General features: G+C 35.4%; 1 protein-coding gene across 2 annotated transcripts in view; it reads left to right on the forward strand.

Moving 5' to 3' along the window:
- The first annotated feature begins 246 nt into the window (after positions 1 to 246).
- Positions 247 to 20,932, forward strand: part of asxl2 (ASXL transcriptional regulator 2) — a 41,852-nt gene continuing 21,166 nt past the window's right edge. The window contains exons 1-6 of one of the 2 annotated variants that reach the window (XM_062043145.1): positions 247 to 421; positions 2,856 to 2,938; positions 5,001 to 5,109; positions 5,170 to 5,311; positions 12,081 to 12,202; positions 18,735 to 18,855. In XM_062043145.1, coding sequence (XP_061899129.1) covers positions 362 to 421; positions 2,856 to 2,938; positions 5,001 to 5,109; positions 5,170 to 5,311; positions 12,081 to 12,202; positions 18,735 to 18,855 — 637 coding nt within the window. In that variant the 5' untranslated portion in view covers positions 247 to 361. Of the gene's footprint in view, positions 422 to 2,855; positions 2,939 to 5,000; positions 5,110 to 5,169; positions 5,312 to 12,080; positions 12,203 to 13,675; positions 14,005 to 18,734; positions 18,856 to 20,932 lie in introns of those variants that run through there. The other variant, XM_062043146.1, reaches the window with a different exon arrangement.

The raw sequence follows: 20,932 nt of genomic DNA on the forward strand, positions 1-20,932 counted from the left end.
GGTTAAAAAACTGCCAATTTTTTTATTTTTTTAATATACCTATTAATAAAGTTCAACATTTAAAAACAAACATATGGACAATAACGACCAAAACAGGTACAAAAACAGTACAATACTCAATAAACAGACAATTTTGTAATAGTATTCGTCGAATGTGGGGCCTTCAAAGAAATCTCGCGAGACTTCGTTGACGTGCCCGCTGTCATACATAAAGTGACGTCACGTTGCCTTGGCGGTGCTCACGTGACCAGTAGTAGGTTAAAAAAAAACAAAAAATAAAACATGGCGGGCAGACGAAGGCCTAAGCGGCGACATATTTACTAACAGACGAGCGAGGCTTTTTACAGCCCCGGCGGCCGCCATGAGGGAGAGACAGAAGAAGAAGAAGAAGGGGAGGACGTGGGCGGAAGCGGCCAAGACGGTACCGAGCGAGGCGCCATTATTAAGCCGCCTTCTTTAGCTAGTAGCGCACTTGTGTTGTTATGTTCGACTTCACCACCTTCACAAGTCGTAGAACATATACAATGTCATCCAACTAAGTTATTCCTGCATCTAAAAGTGCTCTTTCGGGACATGTTTGTCAAGAAAGTTTAAAGCAGGCTAGCATAGCATGCTAAGGCCACTCCACTGTAAACAACTTTTCTTGCTTATAATGTTTGCCAACAAAACACGATGACACTCCCAAACACGCACAAATAAACAACCTTCTATGCTGTGTAATTGCAGCTACTGTCATTATACTGCATACTAACGATTCGTTTTAGCAACTATTCGATTCGATTCAGAATGTATGGGTGCCGATACGATCCAGAGACATATAATTATATTATTTATAGAATTAAAAATGTATGCACTAAAGTCGCAATGTTTCAAGAAAAAAATATATGTACAAAATTAAATATACATTTTAAGACAATAATATCAACACAATGATGTATATTGGATGTTTTGTGAGATTAAAAAGTGTTTTTTCCTGAAAAAAAAGTAATATTTAAAGAAAATTTGGGGGGAATTTTAGAAGAATAAAGTCAAATTATTATAAGGAAACGTCACATCTTACCTGAAACATGTCATTATTTCATAAGAAGATAGTAAAAAAATAAATACATGATATTTTATGAGAATAAAGTCAGCTTAATGTTTTTTTTTTCTTCTAAAGATAATTTTTTTTTTGGCGATAAAAGTCAAATGATTTTTAAATCAAAACTAATTTTGCAAGAAAAAAAAAAATCATAATTTAATTAGAATATATTTCACTAACAATGTTTAAAGGAAAACTTATTTTTTACTACTACAATTAATTGGACTTTTACAGGATCAAAGTAAAAAAAAATGTATGCAATGTTGTACAAAATTAAATATACATTTTAAGAGAATAATACAAAAAAATGGTGTGTATCGGGGGTTTTGTGAGATTAAATAGAAAATCTCAAAGTGTTTTTTTTTCCAGAAGAAAAAAGTAATATTTAGAAAATTTGGCGGGAAGTTCAGTAGAATAAAGTCATTATTTCATAAGAAGATAGTAAAAAAAAACAACTGTTATTTAATATTCCAAAAAATACATGTTATTTTATGAGAATAAAGTCAGCTCAATGTTTTTTTTTGTTTTTTTTTTAAATATACTTTTTTTTTTGCGATAAAGTCAAATTATTTTTAAAGAAAAACTTAATTTTGCAAGAAAAAAATCATAATTGAATTAGAATATTTCACAGTAAGTGTTTAAAGGAAAACTTATTTTTTGTAAAAAAAAAATATATATATATATATATATATATATATATATATATATATATATATATATATATATATATATATATATATATATATATATATATTTTATGGGAATACCGTAAATAGAAACTCACAAGAAAAAAAGTGGTTTAAAGAAAGAAAGTAATATTAGAAGATTTTATTTTATTTTTAAACTTTATAAGATTAAGTTAAATGACTATAGGGAAAAGCCAAATATTACCTGGAACATGTTATATTTTTTTTATAAAGATATATATATATATATATATATATATATATATATATATATATATATATATATATATATATATATATATATATATATATATATATATATATATATATATATATGTATATATATATATATATATAAAATAATTTTATTAGAACGAAACCATCCAAAACGATTCAGTGAGTTGAAAGTAACTTTTTAGCATAACACATCAAGCAGTGTGATTGTGAAATAAATACCGGACACGAGGTGAAGTGTCTTATATTCTTGTTATTTCTTGTAAGGGAATTATGTACAAATGAATTATGGATGTAAACAACAATTAATGGTCCAATGCATTGACATCTTATTTGCATAAAGTGTAACCAACACTTTAGGTTAAATTAACAAGAAGAAACACTTTCTGCTCACACTTTCAACATTCAAGACATTTTCAATAAACGTACAGTAACCAAACATTTTAACAGAAGGTTTACCTGCTACTTTTACTGTTTGTTTTTGACAATTAAATTATATATGTTTTTTTGCACATAGAGACTAACTTGCTGACTAATACCTTAAGTTGTATAAATATCTAAATATGAGGCAACCAAGAAAGCCAACCAGAAAATATTAGTTGTGTCGTAACAGCAAATATTATTTATTTTTGTAGACATTTTTGCAAAGTATTCTTTTATTTAACAATTATGTTTATCGCTGTGGTTGTAGTGTAGTTGTAAGTTGTGAGTGGTGTTTCTGGGCATTATTTTAGGAAGAGAAACCTTTATTTGCATCCATCACCAGTGGTTTATGTAGAATCAGAGTTGTTTTGACGCGTGTTCTCGTTAAGTTGTGTAGCAAAGTGAATAATTCTACTCGTCTTTGGTGGCAGGTGCTGGAGAAATACCCCAACACGCCCATGAGCCACAAGGAAATCCTCCAGGTGATCCAAAGAGAACGACTTAAAGAAATAAGGTCAGCAGGAAAAAAAAGATGTTTGTCGTGCGCACACCAACTTGTGTTGTTGTCACTGCAGCTTTCTCCTTAAACTCTCTCATCCTTGAACATTTCTCTAATAGTTTCATGTTTTTCTTTTTCCGTTTTATCGTCACTGTTTTCATCCAGAAGGTAAGCACATGTTAGTGCCACGGCCCTTTCTTCCTACACATTCTGTGCGTAACAAACTCACTATTTGTTGGGACTTTTTGCACGTTACTAACGCTCAAGTGTCTTATATTCTATACTGGGGCTGCAATGATTTGATTTATATTCTGTTGCTTTAATTAATCGTCTAAGTGTGGCCCGTAAAAAGGTATAAAGTCCGGACCGCATAAGAAAAGGTAAAACAAGTTAAATAGAAGGTAAAAGATGGTAAATAGAAGGTAGCAGACGTGAATTGAAAGTAAGAGAAGGTGAAACAAGGTAAAAAAAAAAGTAAATAAAAGGTAAAATAAGGTTGAAAGAAGGTAAATAGAAGGTAAAAGTAGTACTTTACCATGGCGGTGCACAGTGAGGCAGCGGCTTCTCTAGCTCCCGGAATTAAGCCCTACTCTAAGACTGTTTTTAGTTCCAGTTTAGTGCTAAATATGTGTATGAACTACAGCCCAATCGAAGGTTAACAAAGGACTATAGAAATTAAAATAAGTAAGTAAAAGGTAATAAAAAGATAAATAAAAGGTAAACAAAGATAAATAATAGGTAAAAAAAGATGAATAATAGGTAAAAGAAGGTATATAAAAGGTAAAAGACGTATTATAGAAGGTAAAGAAAGGTAAATAATAGGTAAATAAAGATAAATTAGTGAAAGAAGGTATATAAAAGGTAAAAGACGTACTATAGAAGGTAAAGAAAGGTAAATACTTGGTAAACAAAGATAAATAATACATGAAAGAAGGTATATAAAAGGTAAAATATGTACTATAGAAGGTAAAGGAAGGTAAATAATAGGTAAACAAAGATAAATAATAAGTGAAAGAAGGTATATAAAAGGTAAAATATGTACTATAGAAGGTAAAGGAAGGTAAATAATGGGTAAATAAAGATAAATAATAGGTAAAAGAAGGTATATAAAAGGTAAAAGGCGTCCTATAGAAGGTAAAGGAAGGTAAATAAAAGGTAAAAGGAGGAATATAAAGGTTAAAAGAAAATGAAAAAAAGTAAAAAGAATATAAATACAAGGTAAATAGATGGTACAAATAGTAAAAAAACAAAGAAAAAGGAAAAGTAGATAACAAGTTAATAAATGATAAAATAACTTAAATAGAAGGTAAATAAAATGTAAAATAAGTTAAAGTAAAATAAGGTAAATAAAAGATAAAAGAAGACAAAACAAAGGTAAAAGTATGTCAAGGAAGGTAAATAGATTGTAAAAGAAAGTAAATAGATGGTAAATTAAAGGTCAAAGAGGTTAAATAGAAGGTAAATAAAAGCTAAAGGAAGTTTAATAGAAGGCTAAATAAGTTAAAAGGTAAAATAAATTAAATTGAAGGTCAATTAAAGGTAAATAAGTTAAATAGAAGGTTAAAAAAGATTAAGAAAGAATTGATTAAGAAAAAGTTGAAAAGGAGGTAAATCAAAGGTAAAATAAGTTAAATAAAAGGTAAAAGTAGTTAAATAGAAGGTAAATAAAAGGTAAAATAAGTTAAATAAAAGGTAAAAGTAGTTAAATAGAAGGTAAATAAAAGGTAAAAGAAGTTTAATAGAAGGCTAAATAAGTTAAAAGGTCAAATATGTTCAATTGAAGGTAAATAAAAGGTAAATAAGTTAAATAGAAGGTTAAAAAAGATTAAGGTGGGGGAATGACATCACTAGTCAGAACATGTATTTTAGAATAACTTAAAAAGCGTAACGGCACAAACAAAAATGTCTGCAGCACAAACGATCGGGACTAGTTTGAGGAAAATTTGGCCCGTTCATTTCACGCAGGAGAGTTCTTGTTGGACAAAATGAAACCCGTGTTTTCTCTCCATGCCTAAAAGCAGCCTTCCCGGCCTTTTTTTTTGACAATGTACTTAACACACGTCCTCTGCCAACGCAGCGGAACGTCGCCGCTGGCATGCCTGAACGCCATGCTGCACACAAACTCCCGCGGCGAGGAGGGCATTTTCTACAAGGTCCCAGGCAGGATGGGAGTGTACACGCTGAAGGTCAGTCGGGCGACACCCAGGGCGAGGTGGGCAAACTGCGACCTGCTTTGTGTACCCTAGAAGGACATCTCCGAGGCGGCAAAGGAGCTGTCGGGAGAGGCGTCCGAGGACAGCGGCGACAACCTCTCCGACTCCCGCAGCACGGACAACCGCCACAGCAGCAGTCGTCAGGAAGGCCGCAGAAGAAAGTGGATGAGGGGAGGTATGTACACAGTATTACTACCACTGCAAAAAGTCAGTGTTCAAAAACAAGAAAAAAAATAGGGTTATTTTACTTGAACTAAGCAAAATTATCTGCCAATTGAAAAAGAAAATGTGGCGTGTCAAGACTTTCCAAAACAAGTAAAACTAGCTAACTTCAATGAACCCAAAAATACCTTAAAATAAGTATATTCTCACTAATAACAAGTGCACTTTTCTTGGTAGAAAAAAAATAATGAGACCCCTTCAATATGTTGAAAAATATTCTTAAATTAAAGGCCTACTGAAAGCCACTACTACCGACCACGCAGTCTGATAGTTTATACATCAATGATGAAATCTTAACATTGCAACACATGCCAATACGGCCGGGTTAGATTACTAAAGTGCAATTTTAAATTTCGTGCAAAATATCCTGCTGACGTCACGGATTGTAGAGGACATTTTGGGACAGCATTGTGGCCAGCTATTAAGTCGTCTGTTTTCATCGCAAAATTCCACAGTATTCTGGATATCTGTGTTGGTGAATCTTTTGCAATTTGTTCAATCAACAATGGAGACAGCAAAGAAGAAAGCTGTAGGTGGGAAGCGGTGTATTAGCGGCCGGCTGCAGCAACACAAACACAGCCGACGTTCCATTGTTTACATTCCCGAAAGATGACAGTCAAGCTTTACCATTGGCCTGTGGAGAACTGGGACAACAGAGACTCTTACCAGGAGGACTTTGAGTTGGATACGCAGACGCGGTACCGTGAGTACGCAACCAGAATGTTGCCATAAGCATTTTGTTTAATTTGTATGTGTAACGCAGTACGCAGCTGCGGCTTCCAAACATTTGATCGCTTGCCCGTATGTGCGTGCCGCTATGTCACGTACGTAACTTTGGGGAAATAGGAACTTTAGGGAGGTGAACGGTACTTTGGGCTGTGGGATTGAGTGTGTTGTGCGGGTGTTTGAGTTGTATTGGCGGGTTGTATGGACGGGAGGGGGGAGGTGTTTGTTATGCGCGATTCATTTGTGGCATATTAAATATAAGCCTGGTTGTGTTGTGGCTAATAGAGTATATATATGTCTTGTGTTTATTTACTGTTGTAGTCATTCCCAGCTGAATATCAGGTCCCACCCGCCTCTTACAGCATCTTCCCTATCTGAGTCGCTTCCACTGCCCTCTAGTACTTCACTCTCACTTTCCTCATCCACAAATCTTTCATCCTCGCTCAAATTAATGGGGAGATCGTCGCTTTCTCGGTCCGAATCGCTCTCGCTGCTGGTGGCCATGATTGTAAACAATGTGCAGATGTGAGGAGCTCCACAACCTGTGACGTCACGCTACTTCCGGTACAGGCAAGGCTTTTTTATCAGCGACCAAAAGTTGCAAACTTTATCGTCGATGTTCTCTACTAAATCCTTTCAGCAAAAATATGGCAATATCGCGAAATGATCAAGTATGGCACATAGAATGGACCAGCTATCCCCGTTTAAATAAGACAATCGCATTTCAGTAGGCCTTTAAGTAAATGCTAGTGCCATTATCTTGACATAATGATATGCGCTCGGCATTACATTTCTTGAAACCAGCAAACTTATACTAAAAACTAATTTATTGTTCTTAATGGAAAGGCAACAAAGCAAGCGCTTGTTACTCTCGGGGTCTCCTAGCCGCTCAGGCAAATCATATTGTCTAAAAATGCATTTTCCATCGATAACATGACATCATCGCGTCAAGTGCGTGCTCTTTCAGTCAATTAGTGCGCATACCGGTAAGCAAAATTATCTGCTGATAGAACAAGAAAATGTGGCTTGTCAAGACTTTCCAAAACAAGTAAAATTAGCTAACTTCAATGAACCCCAAAATAGCTTAAAATAAGTATATTCTCACTAATAACAAGTGCACTTTTCTTGGTAGAAAAAAAAAAGAGACCTTTTTGCTCAATATGTTGAAAAATGGTCTTAAATGAAGTAAATTCTAGTGCCATTATCTTGACATAATGATATGCGCTCGGCATTACATTTCTTGAAACCAGCAAACTTATTCTAAAAACTAATTTATTGTTCTTAATGGAAAGGCAACAAGACAAGCGCTTGTTACTCTCGGGGTCTCCTCGCCGCTCAGGCAAATCATATTGTCTAAAAATGCATTTTTCCATCGATAACATGACATCGTCGCGTCAAGTGTGTGCTCTTTCAGTCAATTAGTGCGCATACCGGTAAGCAAAATTATCTGCTGATAGAACAAGAAAATGTGGCTTGTCAAGACTTTCCAAAACAAGTAAAATTAGCTAACTTCAATGAACCCCAAAATAGCTTAAAATAAGTATATTCTCACTAATAACAAGTGCACTTTTCTTGGTAGAAAAAAAAGAGACCTTTTTGCTCAATATGTTGAAAAATGGTCTTAAATGAAGTAAATGCTAGTGCCATTATCTTGACATAATGATATGCGCTCGGCATTGCATTTCTTGAAACCAGCAAACTTATACTAAAAACTAATTTATTGTTCTTAATGGAAAGGCAACAAGGCAAGCGCTTGTTACTCTCGGGGTCTACTAGCCGCTCAGGCAAATCATATTGTCTAAAAATGCATTTTTCCATGGATAACATGACATCATCGCGCCAAGTGCGTGCTCTTTCAGTCAATTAGTGCGCATATATACAGCCCGGCCCCCGGCCAAATTGTTTTTTAATTGTAATTTTGAAGAATTTACCTGAATGTGCATGAACTATTTCTGTTCAAAATTGTTTGAAATGTCACATGTTAAATGTTTAAATAGTCAGTTTACTGTACTGTGCCAACTGTACTACTATATGAGTACCTATTTTCTATTGTTTCATTGAAAATAAAACAGCAAAGTCTATTTGGCTGTCATCTGTTTTAATTATGACACACAATTGTGTCACAGTCATGATTTTTTTTTTTCATGTTTGAAATAAGAAATGATTACTTTAAAAAAGTAGTTTTATTCTTGTGAGTGTTGATGACACAGCTTTGATATTCTAGTTTCAAGCATGTTTTACTCAATATAGGTCATCAAATCTCAGCAACAAGCTTTAATGTCTTACTGAGATCATTTAGGAGCAAAACAAGTAAAACACTCTAACATAAAATCTGCTTAGTGAGAAGAATGATCTTATCAGACAGAAAATAAGCAAATACCACCCCTATTTGAGATATTCCATCTTACTTAGATTTCAGTTTTTGCAGTGTACACCAGTATTTTTCAACCTTTTCTGAGCCAAGGTACATTTTTGTCATTGAAAAAATCCCGAGACACCATAAGCAGACAACATAAAAAAATGAAACCCAGCAGCCGATATTGACAGTAAAAAGTTGTTCTCGCAATTTTTGGATATGAATTCAAACCATAACCAAGCAGGCATCACTATAGCTCTTGTCTCAAAGTAGGTCACCACCTGTCACATCACCCCCTGACTTATTTGGAGTTTTTGTTGGTTTCCTGTGTGTAGTGTTTTAGTTCTTGTCTTGCGCTCCTACTTTGTTGTTGGTTGTCATGTACGGATGTACTTTGTGGACGCCGTCTGCTGCTCCACACGCTGTAAGTCTTTGCTGTCGTCCAGCATTCTGTTTTGGTTTGCTTTGCAGCCAGTTCAGTTTTAGCTTCGTTTAGCATAGCCATCCCTAAGCTTCAATGCATTTTTGTTTATTTTTGGTTTAAGCATTAGATACCTTTTTACCTGCATATTGTGATCACGACAAACCATGTTTTTGATTGATTGACTGAAACTTGTATTAGTAGATTGCACAGTACAGTAAATATTCCGTACAATTGACCACTAAATGGTAACACCCGAATAAATTTTTCCCGACATCTGCAAAGCAATTAGCTACCTGCTGCCACCTACTGATATGGTAGAGTATTACACGGTTACTCTGCCGAGCTCTAGACAGCACAGACACTCAACAATAATAATTACTGGTTTGCAAAAAAACAATTTGAACCCAATTAGGTGAAATTACATAATCTCCCACGGCACACCGGACAATATCTCACGGTACACTGCTTTACACAACAGCTGCTGTCTGACACCACATACACTTACCGGATTTTTTGGACCATAGGGCACATAAGGCGGATTAAAGGGCTCATATTATAATTTTTTTCTAAATGTAAAAGACTTCCTTGTGGTCTACATAACAAGTGATGGTGGTTCTTTGGTCAAAATGTTGCATAGATGATGTTTTACACATCATCTTCAAGTCGCTTTCTGACAGTCGCTTCCGGATGCGCCGTTTCGTGGGCGGTCTTATTTACGTGGCTCACCTTCGACGGCGTCTTCTCCCCGTCATCTTTGTTGTAGCGGTGTAGCGTGCAAGGACGGGAGTGGAAGAAGTGTCAAAAGATGGCGCTAACTGTTTTAATGACATTCAGACTTTACTTCAATCAATAACGGAGCCGCATCTCCTCATCCGTTGCTCACTAGTGCAACAACAACGCCCGAAATGTGTCCCGTGAAAAACCGTCCGACCGGAACTCTCTAATAACTAAAGTTCCTTGGGTGAATAATGTAAACTCACTACACCGGTATGTTTTAGCGCTTTCATGGCGAGTTTACTGACAGATATAAGTAAGAACTTTACACTACTTTATATTAGAAATGGCAACAGCGGAGGATGAATGTCCCATAACAAGAAGATAGGGAAAAAGAAGAAGCTTATCGACTACGGTATCGTCACAGACTACAAAGGCGCAATTTTTCAGGACTTATGCAGATCCCAAATACAGATCAGCAGGTACCAGAAGGTAAGAAAAGTTGCTTTTGCTTAATATTGTGAAACAAAACGCCAGATAATATGTCTTACCTTATGCCCACCATAATAATACTGTATTTATGTTATTCACATGTGAATAATGCTGTATAATAGACTGTATTTATATTATTCACATGGAAAAAATACCGTATTGTTTATTGTGAGCGAACTGTGGTGCTGAATTTCCCCCAGGGATCAATAAAGTACTTTCTATTCTGTTCTATTCTATTCTATTCTATTCTATGTTGAAGCACAGTACAATCCATCAAGCGGTGTGGCTTCATAGCTTACCAAAGTCCTACTAAAACATTTTGATAGATTTTTGAGCGCCGTGTGTAATGTTCTATATTTACAATAGTACATATCAAATGTTGGTGTTGTTTACTTGAGTCATATTGCAGTCTACATGTATCTCTTGTGTGTGACTGCCATCTACTGGTCACACTTATCATTTGACCATGTACCAAATAAAATAGCTTCGAGGTCGGTAAGCAAAACCAGAATTATTCTGTACATTAGGCGCACCGGGTTATAAGGCGCACTGTCGAGTTTTGAAGGGAGAAAAAAAAAGATTTTAAGTGCGCCTTATAGTCTGGAAAATACGGTATCTATAGTAGGGCAACTCACAATTGAGCTGCACATTTTGGCAATGAAAGCACAAAGGCCTGGTAGGTCACAGGTATCAAACTCAAGGCCCGGGGGCCTGCCACTTTATTTTATTTGGCCCTGGAAATAATATGTATCAGTAAAGTACTGTAACTTTTCTTACTAAATATATTATTTCTTTCTATTTTGGGAGAAAAAATATATATGTACTCCATTTAATCGCAAATTATGTTAACTTAAATACTGTCTAATTATGCAAAAATATATTATCAAACATTCAAACCATTTTTTAAATAGAAATAAATACTAATAATAATGATTTCAAAGCAAGTTATCCATCAAATTGTGCAATGTAAAAATAGCAATAGATTTCATGGTAAAATTGTGAAGTTTGCAGCATTTTTCTTTAAATGAAAAAAACCCCAATAATAATTATAATACATTTTATTTGTAAAAAAGCACTTTACATTTAGTAAACAACCTCAAAGTGCTACAGTGTATTAAAAAAATCAAAATAAAAAGATAATAATAAATAAATCCAAATAAAAACTAGAACAGCCAAATAGCTAGAACTAGTATGCATATATCTAAAAAAAAGGCTTTTTTAAAAATAAGGGTTTTTAAGCCTTTTTTTAAAAGCATCCACAGTCTGTGGTGCCCTCAGGTGGTCAGGGAGATCGTTCCACAGACGGAGCAGAAAGCCCGGTCTCCCATTTTCGTAGCTTTGTCCAGTACTTTTTTTTACTGTAATAAACTGTCGTGCCGTTTTGGCATTTACAGTAATACACCAAAAAAAAATCTACGGTTGTGTTAAAAAACAAAACAAAAAAACTTGTCAGCTCAGGTGCCAAAATTTTACTGTAAAATTGCATTTTTTGTAAAATTTACAGTAAAAAAATAAATGTCAATTTTACAGTAAAATTCTGGCAAGTGAGCTGCCTTTTTTTTAACCATAAAAACAGCAGTACGGTCTTTCCATTTACAGTAATATACACTACATTTTGAGGTGAAATTATTGCAATTTACCATATTTTTTTTTACATTTTAGTTAAAAAAAAAAAAAAACTACTAATAAAATACATAAAAAATGGTGTAATAATAGTATTCACTGTTAGAATCGGCCCCCTCTGGGGCCAAACATAACTGCGCCTCAATGAAAACCACTTTGACACCTCTGTGGTAGTCTATTATGGACTTTAAAATGTCTGCAGAGATTGTTCCTCACAATGGTGCCACTGACCGCGTCATTTTTGTTCTATTGTTGCAAAGTAATCCCATCTGCCGCCATTGTGCTCGCCAGCAGTTTGAGTTTCATTGCCCCAAAAAAGGGTTACAGTCGGCGCACCACCCTCAGGAAGTGTCTTTTGTAACATCTGTCTTTTGTGTGTCCTCACAGTTCCCTCCAAGCTGCAGCCGCCGCCGTCGTCACCGCCGCAGCCTCGATGCGCTTCGCCTTCCGTGTCCGGCGCCAAGCTCATCTCGCCCTCGCAGAAGCACAGCAAGAAGGCTCTCAAACAGGTAGGGGGGGTCCCGCCCGCCTCCAAGTGAGAAGTGCGTCCTTTGAGTTTCAAAAATGGCAACACAGACGTTCGGCACCTCGATTTGAAAAAGTGCGGCAAGCAGACTCGTGCTGTCGTTTTTAAGAAGTGCACTCTTATTTTTGCTGGTTTGGTTAAGAAGAAACACCTTTTGTTTTGTGCTAACATTAATTACCATGAAAATTAGAGCTGCAACTATCGCTTATTTTGGTAATCGAGTAATCTATTGATGAGTTTGTTTGATTAATCGAGTAATTGGGGAAAAAAACACTTTAGAGCCTCAATGTGTACTTTAGGGAAAATAGTTTGAATAAACAATGATTTTTGATATTTGCCATAACCTTTACCGTCTATTTAACTTCTTTTACCCTGTTTTACCTTCTATATTCCTTCTTTTCCTTCTATATTTGACACATTTGACCCTGTTTACCTTCTATTTACCTTTTTTGACCCTGTTTAACCTTCCATATGCCTTCTTTTCCTTCTATATTTGACTTATTTTACCCTGTTTACCTTCTGTTTACCCTGTTTTACCTTCTATATGCCTTCTTTTCCTTCTATATTTGACTTATTTTACCCTGTTTACCTTCTGTTTACCCTGTTTTATCTTCTATATGCCTTCTTTTCCTTCTATATTTGACTTATTTACCGTGTTTAGCTTCTATTTACCCTGTTTTACCTTCTTTTACCTTCTATATGCCTTCTTTTCCTTCTATATTTGACTTTTTTTTACCATGTTTACTTTATATTTACCCTGTTTTACCTTCTATATTCCTTATTTTCCTTCTATATTTGACACATTTTACACTGTTTACCTTCTATTTATCTTCTTTGACCCTGTTTTACCTTTTATATGCCTTCTTTTCCTTCTATATTTGACTTATTTACTGTGTTTACTTTCTATTTACCCTGTTTTACCTTATTTTACCTTCTATATGCTTTCTTTTCCTTCAATATTTGACTTATTTTACCATGTTTACCTTATATTTACCCGTTTTACCTTCTATATGCCTTCTTTTCCTTCTATATTTGACCTTTTTTACCCTGTTTACCTTATTTACCCTTTTTTACCTTCTATATGCCTTCTTTTCCTTCCATATTTGACTTATTTTACCCTGTTTACCTTATATTTACCTGCTTTTATCTTATTTTTAGCTTCTTTTATATATTTGTTTTACCTTGTATCTTTTATTTACCATATTTTGACTTCTATTTAACTAATTTTACCTTGTATTTACCTTATTTACCTTATATTTACCTTATTTGACATTTTAACTTCTATAATCCATCTTTTAACTTTTATTTACCTTCTTTTTCCTTCTACTTACCTTTTTTACCTTCGATTTAACTCATTTGACCTTTTACTTACCTTATTTTACCTTCCTATGTACCTTCTTTGACATATTTTACACAAACAACTATTAGAAATGCAGCCAATATCACATACAGATAATACGTCATGAGACATGCAAATATAAATTAAATACACAGAGGACATAAGTGAAGGAAATTAATTGAGCTCAAATATACCAACAATGAGGCATAATGATGCAATATGTACATAGAGCTAGCCTAAGCAGCATGTTAGCATTGATTAGCTCACAGTCATGCAGTGACCAAATATGCCTGATTAGCATTCCACACCAGTCAATAACGCCAACAAAACTCACCTTTGTGCTTTCACGCACAGCATAACACGTTTGGTGGACAAAATGAGACAAAGAAGGAGTGGCATAAAACACGTCTTTCTGTGGCAGCATCGGAGACTGTAAACAAACTATGGTGAGTTCAAGGACCGCCGAAATTAGTAGGAAAAAACGGCGCTCGCCAAATACTCTCATCATTGAAGTATGTTTCATGTCAACAGTGGGATTTCTAACAATGAGGAAGGTTTGTGTCATGTTTGTCCACCTACAGCACATGTGTCAAATTCAAGGCCCGCGACATCATTATATCAGGCTCGCAAACACCTGGAAATGATGTGTCAATAAAGTATTTAATATTTTCTCACTAAAAGTAATGGATTTTTTTTCATTTTTACAGAAAAAATACATGTACTGCTTGAAATTGCATGCCTTTTAAATAGAGATGTCGATAAATGCGTTAAAATGTAATATCGGAAATTATCGGTATCGTTTTTTTTATTATCAGTATCGGTTTTTTATTTATTTTTTTAAATTTTTTTATTAAATCCACATAAAAAACACAAGATACACTTACAATTAGTGCACCAACCCAAAAAACCTCCCTCCCCCATTTACACTCATTCACACTCATTCACACAAAAGGGTTGTTTCTTTCTGTTATTAATATTCTGGTTCCTACATTATATATCAATATATATCAATACAGTCTGCAAGGGATACAGTCCGTAAGCACACATGATTGTGCGTGCTGCTGGTCCACTAATAATACTAACCTTTAACAGTTAATTTGACTAATTTTCATTAATTACTAGTTTCTATGTAACTGTTTTTATATTGTTTTACTTTCTTTTTTATTCAAGAAAATGTTTTTAATTTATTTATCTTTTTTTATTTGATTCATTCTTTTAAAAAGTACCTTATCTTCACCATACCTGGTGTCCAAATTAGGCATAATAATGTGTTAATTCCACGACTGTATGTATCGGTTGATATCGGTATCGGTTGATATCGGTATCGGTAATTAAAGAGTTGGACAATATCGGCATATCGGATATCGGCAAAAAGCCATTATCGGACATCCCTACTTTTAAACTTTAATAGTATCCAATATTGCAACAAATATTACAGTATATTATCATACTTTCCAAACATGTTTTTGTCTAAATAAAAATACTTAACTTTACAGCAAACTACCTATCAAATTAATAAAAATTACAACAAATTTGACGTTGTTCTTTACCGCATACTACTGTAATCCAATCCAATCCAATCCACTTTATTTGTATAGCCCATTTAAACAACAAAAAATGTTTCCAAAGTGCTGCACAACAATATTCAAAAACAATATTCAAATACTATCCTTAGCTCCACCAATGACTGAATAAAAACAAAAAATAAATAAATATAAAACCAATATAAAAATAAATGTGATTAAAAACGATTTTAAAGGGTAAAACCAATTAAAACATTAAATAGAAATCTAAATTTTAAAACACAGAGGACCACACAACTCACGTAGTGTTAAAAGCCAGAGAATAAAAGTGGGTCTTAAGACGAGACTTAAAGCACTGCACTGTGGGAGCAGTTCGAACACGGAGGGTTCCAGAGTTTAGGGTTTAAGCTCACTGTAAATTGAAAAAAAACTACTACTGTTTTTTTGCGTTAAAACTCTGTTGACTGAGCTGCCATATTTTTACTGTAAAATCTACAGTTGTTGTTTTTAGCGGTGTATTACTAAATGGAAAGACGCTACATTTGTTTTTACTAGGGATGTCCGATAATGGCTTTTTGCCGATATCCGATATTCCGATATTGTCCAACTCTTTAATTACCGATACCGATATCAACCGATACCGATATCAACCGATATATACAGTCGTGGGATTAACACATTATTATGTCTAATTTGGACAACCAGGTATGGTGAAGATAAGGTACTTTAAAAAAAATACAAAAATAAATAAAATAAGATAAATAAATTAAAACCATTTTCTTGAATAAAAAAGAAAGTAAAACAATATAAAAACAGTTACATAGAAACTAGTAATTAATGAAAATGAGTAACATTAACTGTTAAAGGTTAGTACTATTAGTGGAGCAGCAGCACGCACAATCATGTGTGCTTACGGACTGTATCCCTTGCAGACTGTATTGATGTATATTGATATATAATGTAGGAACCAGAATATTAATAACAGAAAGAAACAACCCTTTTGTGTGAATGAGGAGGGAGGTTTTTTGGGTTGGTGCATTAATTGTAAGTGTATCTTGTGTTTTTTATGTTGATTTAATTAAAAAAAACAAAACAAAAAAAAACGATACCGATAATAAAAAAAACGATACCGATAATTTCCGATATTACATTTTAACGCATTTATCAGGCGATAATATCGGCAGGCCGATATTATTCGGACATCCCTAGTTTTTACGGTAGAAAAGTTGCCAGAGTAAAAAAAATAACTTGTACTGTTTTTCCATTAACAATATAATGTTGTAAAAACCCATGTCAATTTAACACAAAAATTTGGGCAACTGAGCTTCCAGCTTTTTTCGTAAAAAACCCCACAAAAAAAAAGTGGTAGTGTTTTTCCATTTACCGTAAATGTTGTAAAAAAAAACTAACAAAAAAAAACCCACTCTTTTACAGTAAAATTTTGTAAATGTAAAGTTTTTACTGTAAAATTGACAATGTACTTAAAACAATTTATATAATTAACAATGACATCCAGAGGCAAAAATGTATACATTATTCACTGTTACAAGCCGCTCTCATGTGGCCCCCTAAATGAAAACCACTTTGACATCCCTGGTCTACAGAAACCATATTAAAACAATTTTTTCAATTTTTTTTCAATTTTCATACAATTTTGAAAAAGCTCCAGGGATCCACTAGGGCGGCGCTAAGAAGTTACAAGTTACAGACCCCTGTTTTATACGGTCCAAATTTTATGAATTTTTCTTATTTACACTCAAACAATTAATAAAAACAACTAGGGCTGCAACAACTAATCGATTAAAATCGATTATAAAAATAGTTGGCGGTTAATTTAGTCATCGATTCGTTGGATCTATGCTATGCGCATGCGCAGAGGCTACTTTTTATTTTTATTTTTTTATAAACCTTTATTTATAAACTGCAAAATTTACAAACAGCTGAGAAACAATAATCAAAATAAGTATGGTGCCAGTATGCTGGTTTTTTTCAATAAAATACTGGAAATGATAGAAATTTAGTTTGTCTCCTTTATCCGATTATTAATAGATTAATCGAAGTAATAATCGACATGCAGATTAATCGATTATCAAATTAGTTGTTAGTTGCAGCCCTAAAAACAACATAATTTCAATGATATATTTTTTCTTATCAAATTATGAAATTTAATCAATTGTAATCGATGAATTGTTGCAGCCCTTAATATATTAAAATTAAAATATTCAATCATGATTTAGAGCAGTGGTTCTCAAATGGGGGTACGCGTACCCCTGGGGGTACTTGAAGGTATGCCAAGGGGTACGTGGGATTTTTTTTAATATTCTAAAAATAGCAACAATTCAAAAATCCTTTATAAATATAAATAAAAACCTATCTTTTTCCCCAAATAGTTCAAGAAAGACCACTACAAATGAGCAATATTTTGCACTGTTATACAATTTAATAAATCAGAAACTGATGACATAGTGCTATATTTTACTTCTTTATCTCTTTTTTTCAACCAAAAATGCTTTGCTCTGATTAGGGGGTACTTGAATTAAAACAATTTTCACAAGGGGTACATCACTGAAAAAAGGTTGAGAACCACTGATTTAGAGGATTGTCTGGGTCTGTGGGACCCGTTTTAATTTTTTATTAAAAGAAAAATGATACAATTAATTAATTTTTCAAACTGAGACTCACTGACTTTGGCTCATTTTCTGTGTAGAACATATATCAGAATACATATTTAATGACCACACACTTCCCCTACACATTTCTATTACATATAAGCCACCCGGGGCTAATAGAAGTGTGGAAATTGATGTTCTGTGTACCACACACACACATACACAGCAGGCCTAGACAGGAGGAGGACAGAGTGTAGGTACACAGAACATCAGAGGGTCAAATGTGCGAGAAAATGAGAGCAGACAGTGTTGACAAACGATGTTGCAACCAGGCGCAGAAACACAAAAGAAGAATCCCTGTGGGATGCAGAAACCGGCAGAGAAATTTTCCGTGCGACGTTCACATTGTTGTTACTCAGCCAGCGTTTGTGGGTCTGATGGACCCGTTGCATTTTGTGGCTTTTAATGCCTCACAATCAAACACTTTTATGGTAAAATACTGAACAGATGTTTATTAGGATAAGGTAAACATCTGTTCAGTATTTTAACATAAAGGTGTTTGATTGTGAGGCACATTAAAAGCCACAAAATGCATTGGGTCCATCAGACCCACAAACGCTGGCTGAGTAACAACAATATGAACATTAAGGACATGGGTAGTTGACCTGCATGGACACCTGTCCTCATTGTGAGGCAAATACAATTTGTCTTCTGCAGGGGGAGGCAAAACAATGCCCGAAGCTGAGTTTTCCAGCGTCCATGTCCTCGTAATCCACCTGATCAGCATTTTCTCTCTGCTGTGTGTGTGTGTGTGTGTTTCATGATGAGGTTTCAATTGAGGGCGCAGATCGTAATTCACTCCATCTCTGCCACTGAGGAGCGTTCAGCCTCCGACTTGTGTATTTGTGTTACACAAGCCTTTGTCATTTAGCTGGCAGTTAAGCAGGCAAAGTGGCTGAAGGGAGTGCGCCGTTGTCGGAGAACATACACACTTTTTCTTTTTTTGACACCTTTGACTTTTCTTACGCTGCTTTTTTCCTGTAGGCCTTGAAGCAACAGCAACAGAGGAACCAGCGCCGACAGGGTGCCATGCCAACCACCTCCAGCTCCAGGCTGCTTCTAAAGACCATCAAAGATATGGCTGATAATATCACTGCGAAGACCGGTGAGTAGCATCGATGCACATATTACACATTTAACAGGGGTTCACGTAATTATGTCATTGTCTAATTACAAACCCCGTTTCCATATGAGTTGGGAAATTGTGTTTGATGTAAATATAAACGGAATACAATGATTTGCAAATCCTTTTCAACCCATATTCAATTGAATGCACTACAAAGACAAGATACTTGATGTTCAAACTCATAAACTTTTTTTTTTTTTTTTTGCAAATAATAATTAACTTAGAATTTCATGGCTGCAATACGTGCCAAAGTAGTTGGGAAAGGGCATGTTCACCACTGTGTTACATGGCCTTTCCTTTTAAAGGCCTACTGAAATGAATTTTTTTTATTTAAACGGGAATGGCAGATCCATTCTATGTGTCATACTTGATCATTTCGCGATATTGCCATATTTTTGCTGAAAGGATTTAGTAGAGAAAATCGACGATAAAGTTCGCAACTTTTGCTCGCCGATAAAAAAAAAACCTTGCCCCTACCGGAAGTAGCGTGACGTCACAGGCGGTAGTGCTGCTCACAATTCCCCGTTGTTTACAATGGAGCAAGAGATATTCGGAGCGAGAAAGCGACGATTACCCCATTAATTTGAGCGAGGATGAAAGATTCGTGGATGAGGAACGTTAGAGTGACGGACTAGAATGCAGTTCAAGAGATATCTTTTTTCGCTCTGACCGTAACTTAGGTACAAGCTGGCTCATTGGAATCCACACTCTGTCCTTTTTCTATTGTGGATCACGGATTTGTATTTTAAACCACCTCGGATACTATATCCTCTTGAAAATGAGAGTCGAGAAGGCGAAATGGACATTCACAGTGACTTTTATCTCCACGACAATACATCGACGAAGCTCTTTAGCATGAGCTAACGTGATAGCATCTGTCTCAAATGCAGATAGAAACAAAATAAATAAATCCCTGACTGGAAGGATAGACAGAAGATCAACAATACTACTATCAGGAGACACCGAACCAAACACTGGACATGTAAATACACGGTTAATGTGTATTCGACGCCTGTCGAAGCCTAGCAATGCTGTTGCTAACGACGCTAACTTAACAACGGGACCTCGTCAGAGCTATGATAAAAACATTAGCGCTCCACATACGCCAGCCAGCCCTTCTCTGCTCATCAACACCCGTGCTCACCTGCGTTCCAGCGATCGACGATGCGGTCGGCGGCCCGGAGACGTAGGAAGTCAAGGTGAGGTCGCCGCTAGCGCGTCTGCTATCCAACAAAGTCCTCCTGTTTGTGTTGCTGTAGTCCGCCGCTAATACACCGATCCCACCTACAACGTTCTTCTTTGCAGCCTCCATTGTTCATTAAACAAATTGCAAAAGATTCACCAACACAGATGTCCAGAATACTGTGGAATTTTGTCGAAGAAAACACAGCTCTGTGTATTGTGTCCAATAGGGTCCAAACACTTCCGTGGACCTCGCGACGTCACGCGCATACGTCATCCTCCAAAGGCGTTTTGAACCGGAAGTTCCCCGGGAAATTTAAAATGTCACTTTATAAGTTAACCCGGCCGTATTGGCATGTGTTGCAATGTTAAGATTTCATCATTGATGTATAAACTATCAGACTGCGTGGTCGCTAGTAGTGGCTTTCAGTAGGCCTTTAACAACACTCAGTAAACGTTTGGGAACTGAGGAGACACATTTTTGAAGCTTCTCAGGTGGAATTCTTTCCCATTCTTGCTTGATGTACAGCTTAAGTTGTTCAACAGTCCGGGGGTCTCCGTTGTGGTATTTTAGGCTTCATAATGCGCCACACAGTTTCAATGGGAGACAGATCTGGGGCCGTACTTATCAAGCTTCTTAGAGTGCCATTTTACACTTAAGTCCTGAGAATTTGCGAAATTTAGTCCTACTCTCAAACTTAAGAATAAAAGCTTTTTATCAACGTTCTAAAGTCTAAGAATCACTCCTACTCTCCACGATATTTAAGAGACCTTCAGAGGTGTCTTTTAAGTGGTTAAGAGTTGCCAGCAGGGGATGGCACTGAGGCGAGAGAGACGTGCGCGAACGTTCAGGGAACGGAACAATGTTTTGGTT

The sequence above is a fragment of the Entelurus aequoreus genome, linkage group LG03, assembly GCF_033978785.1.
Source record: "Entelurus aequoreus isolate RoL-2023_Sb linkage group LG03, RoL_Eaeq_v1.1, whole genome shotgun sequence".
Classification (NCBI taxonomy): domain Eukaryota; kingdom Metazoa; phylum Chordata; class Actinopteri; order Syngnathiformes; family Syngnathidae; genus Entelurus; species Entelurus aequoreus.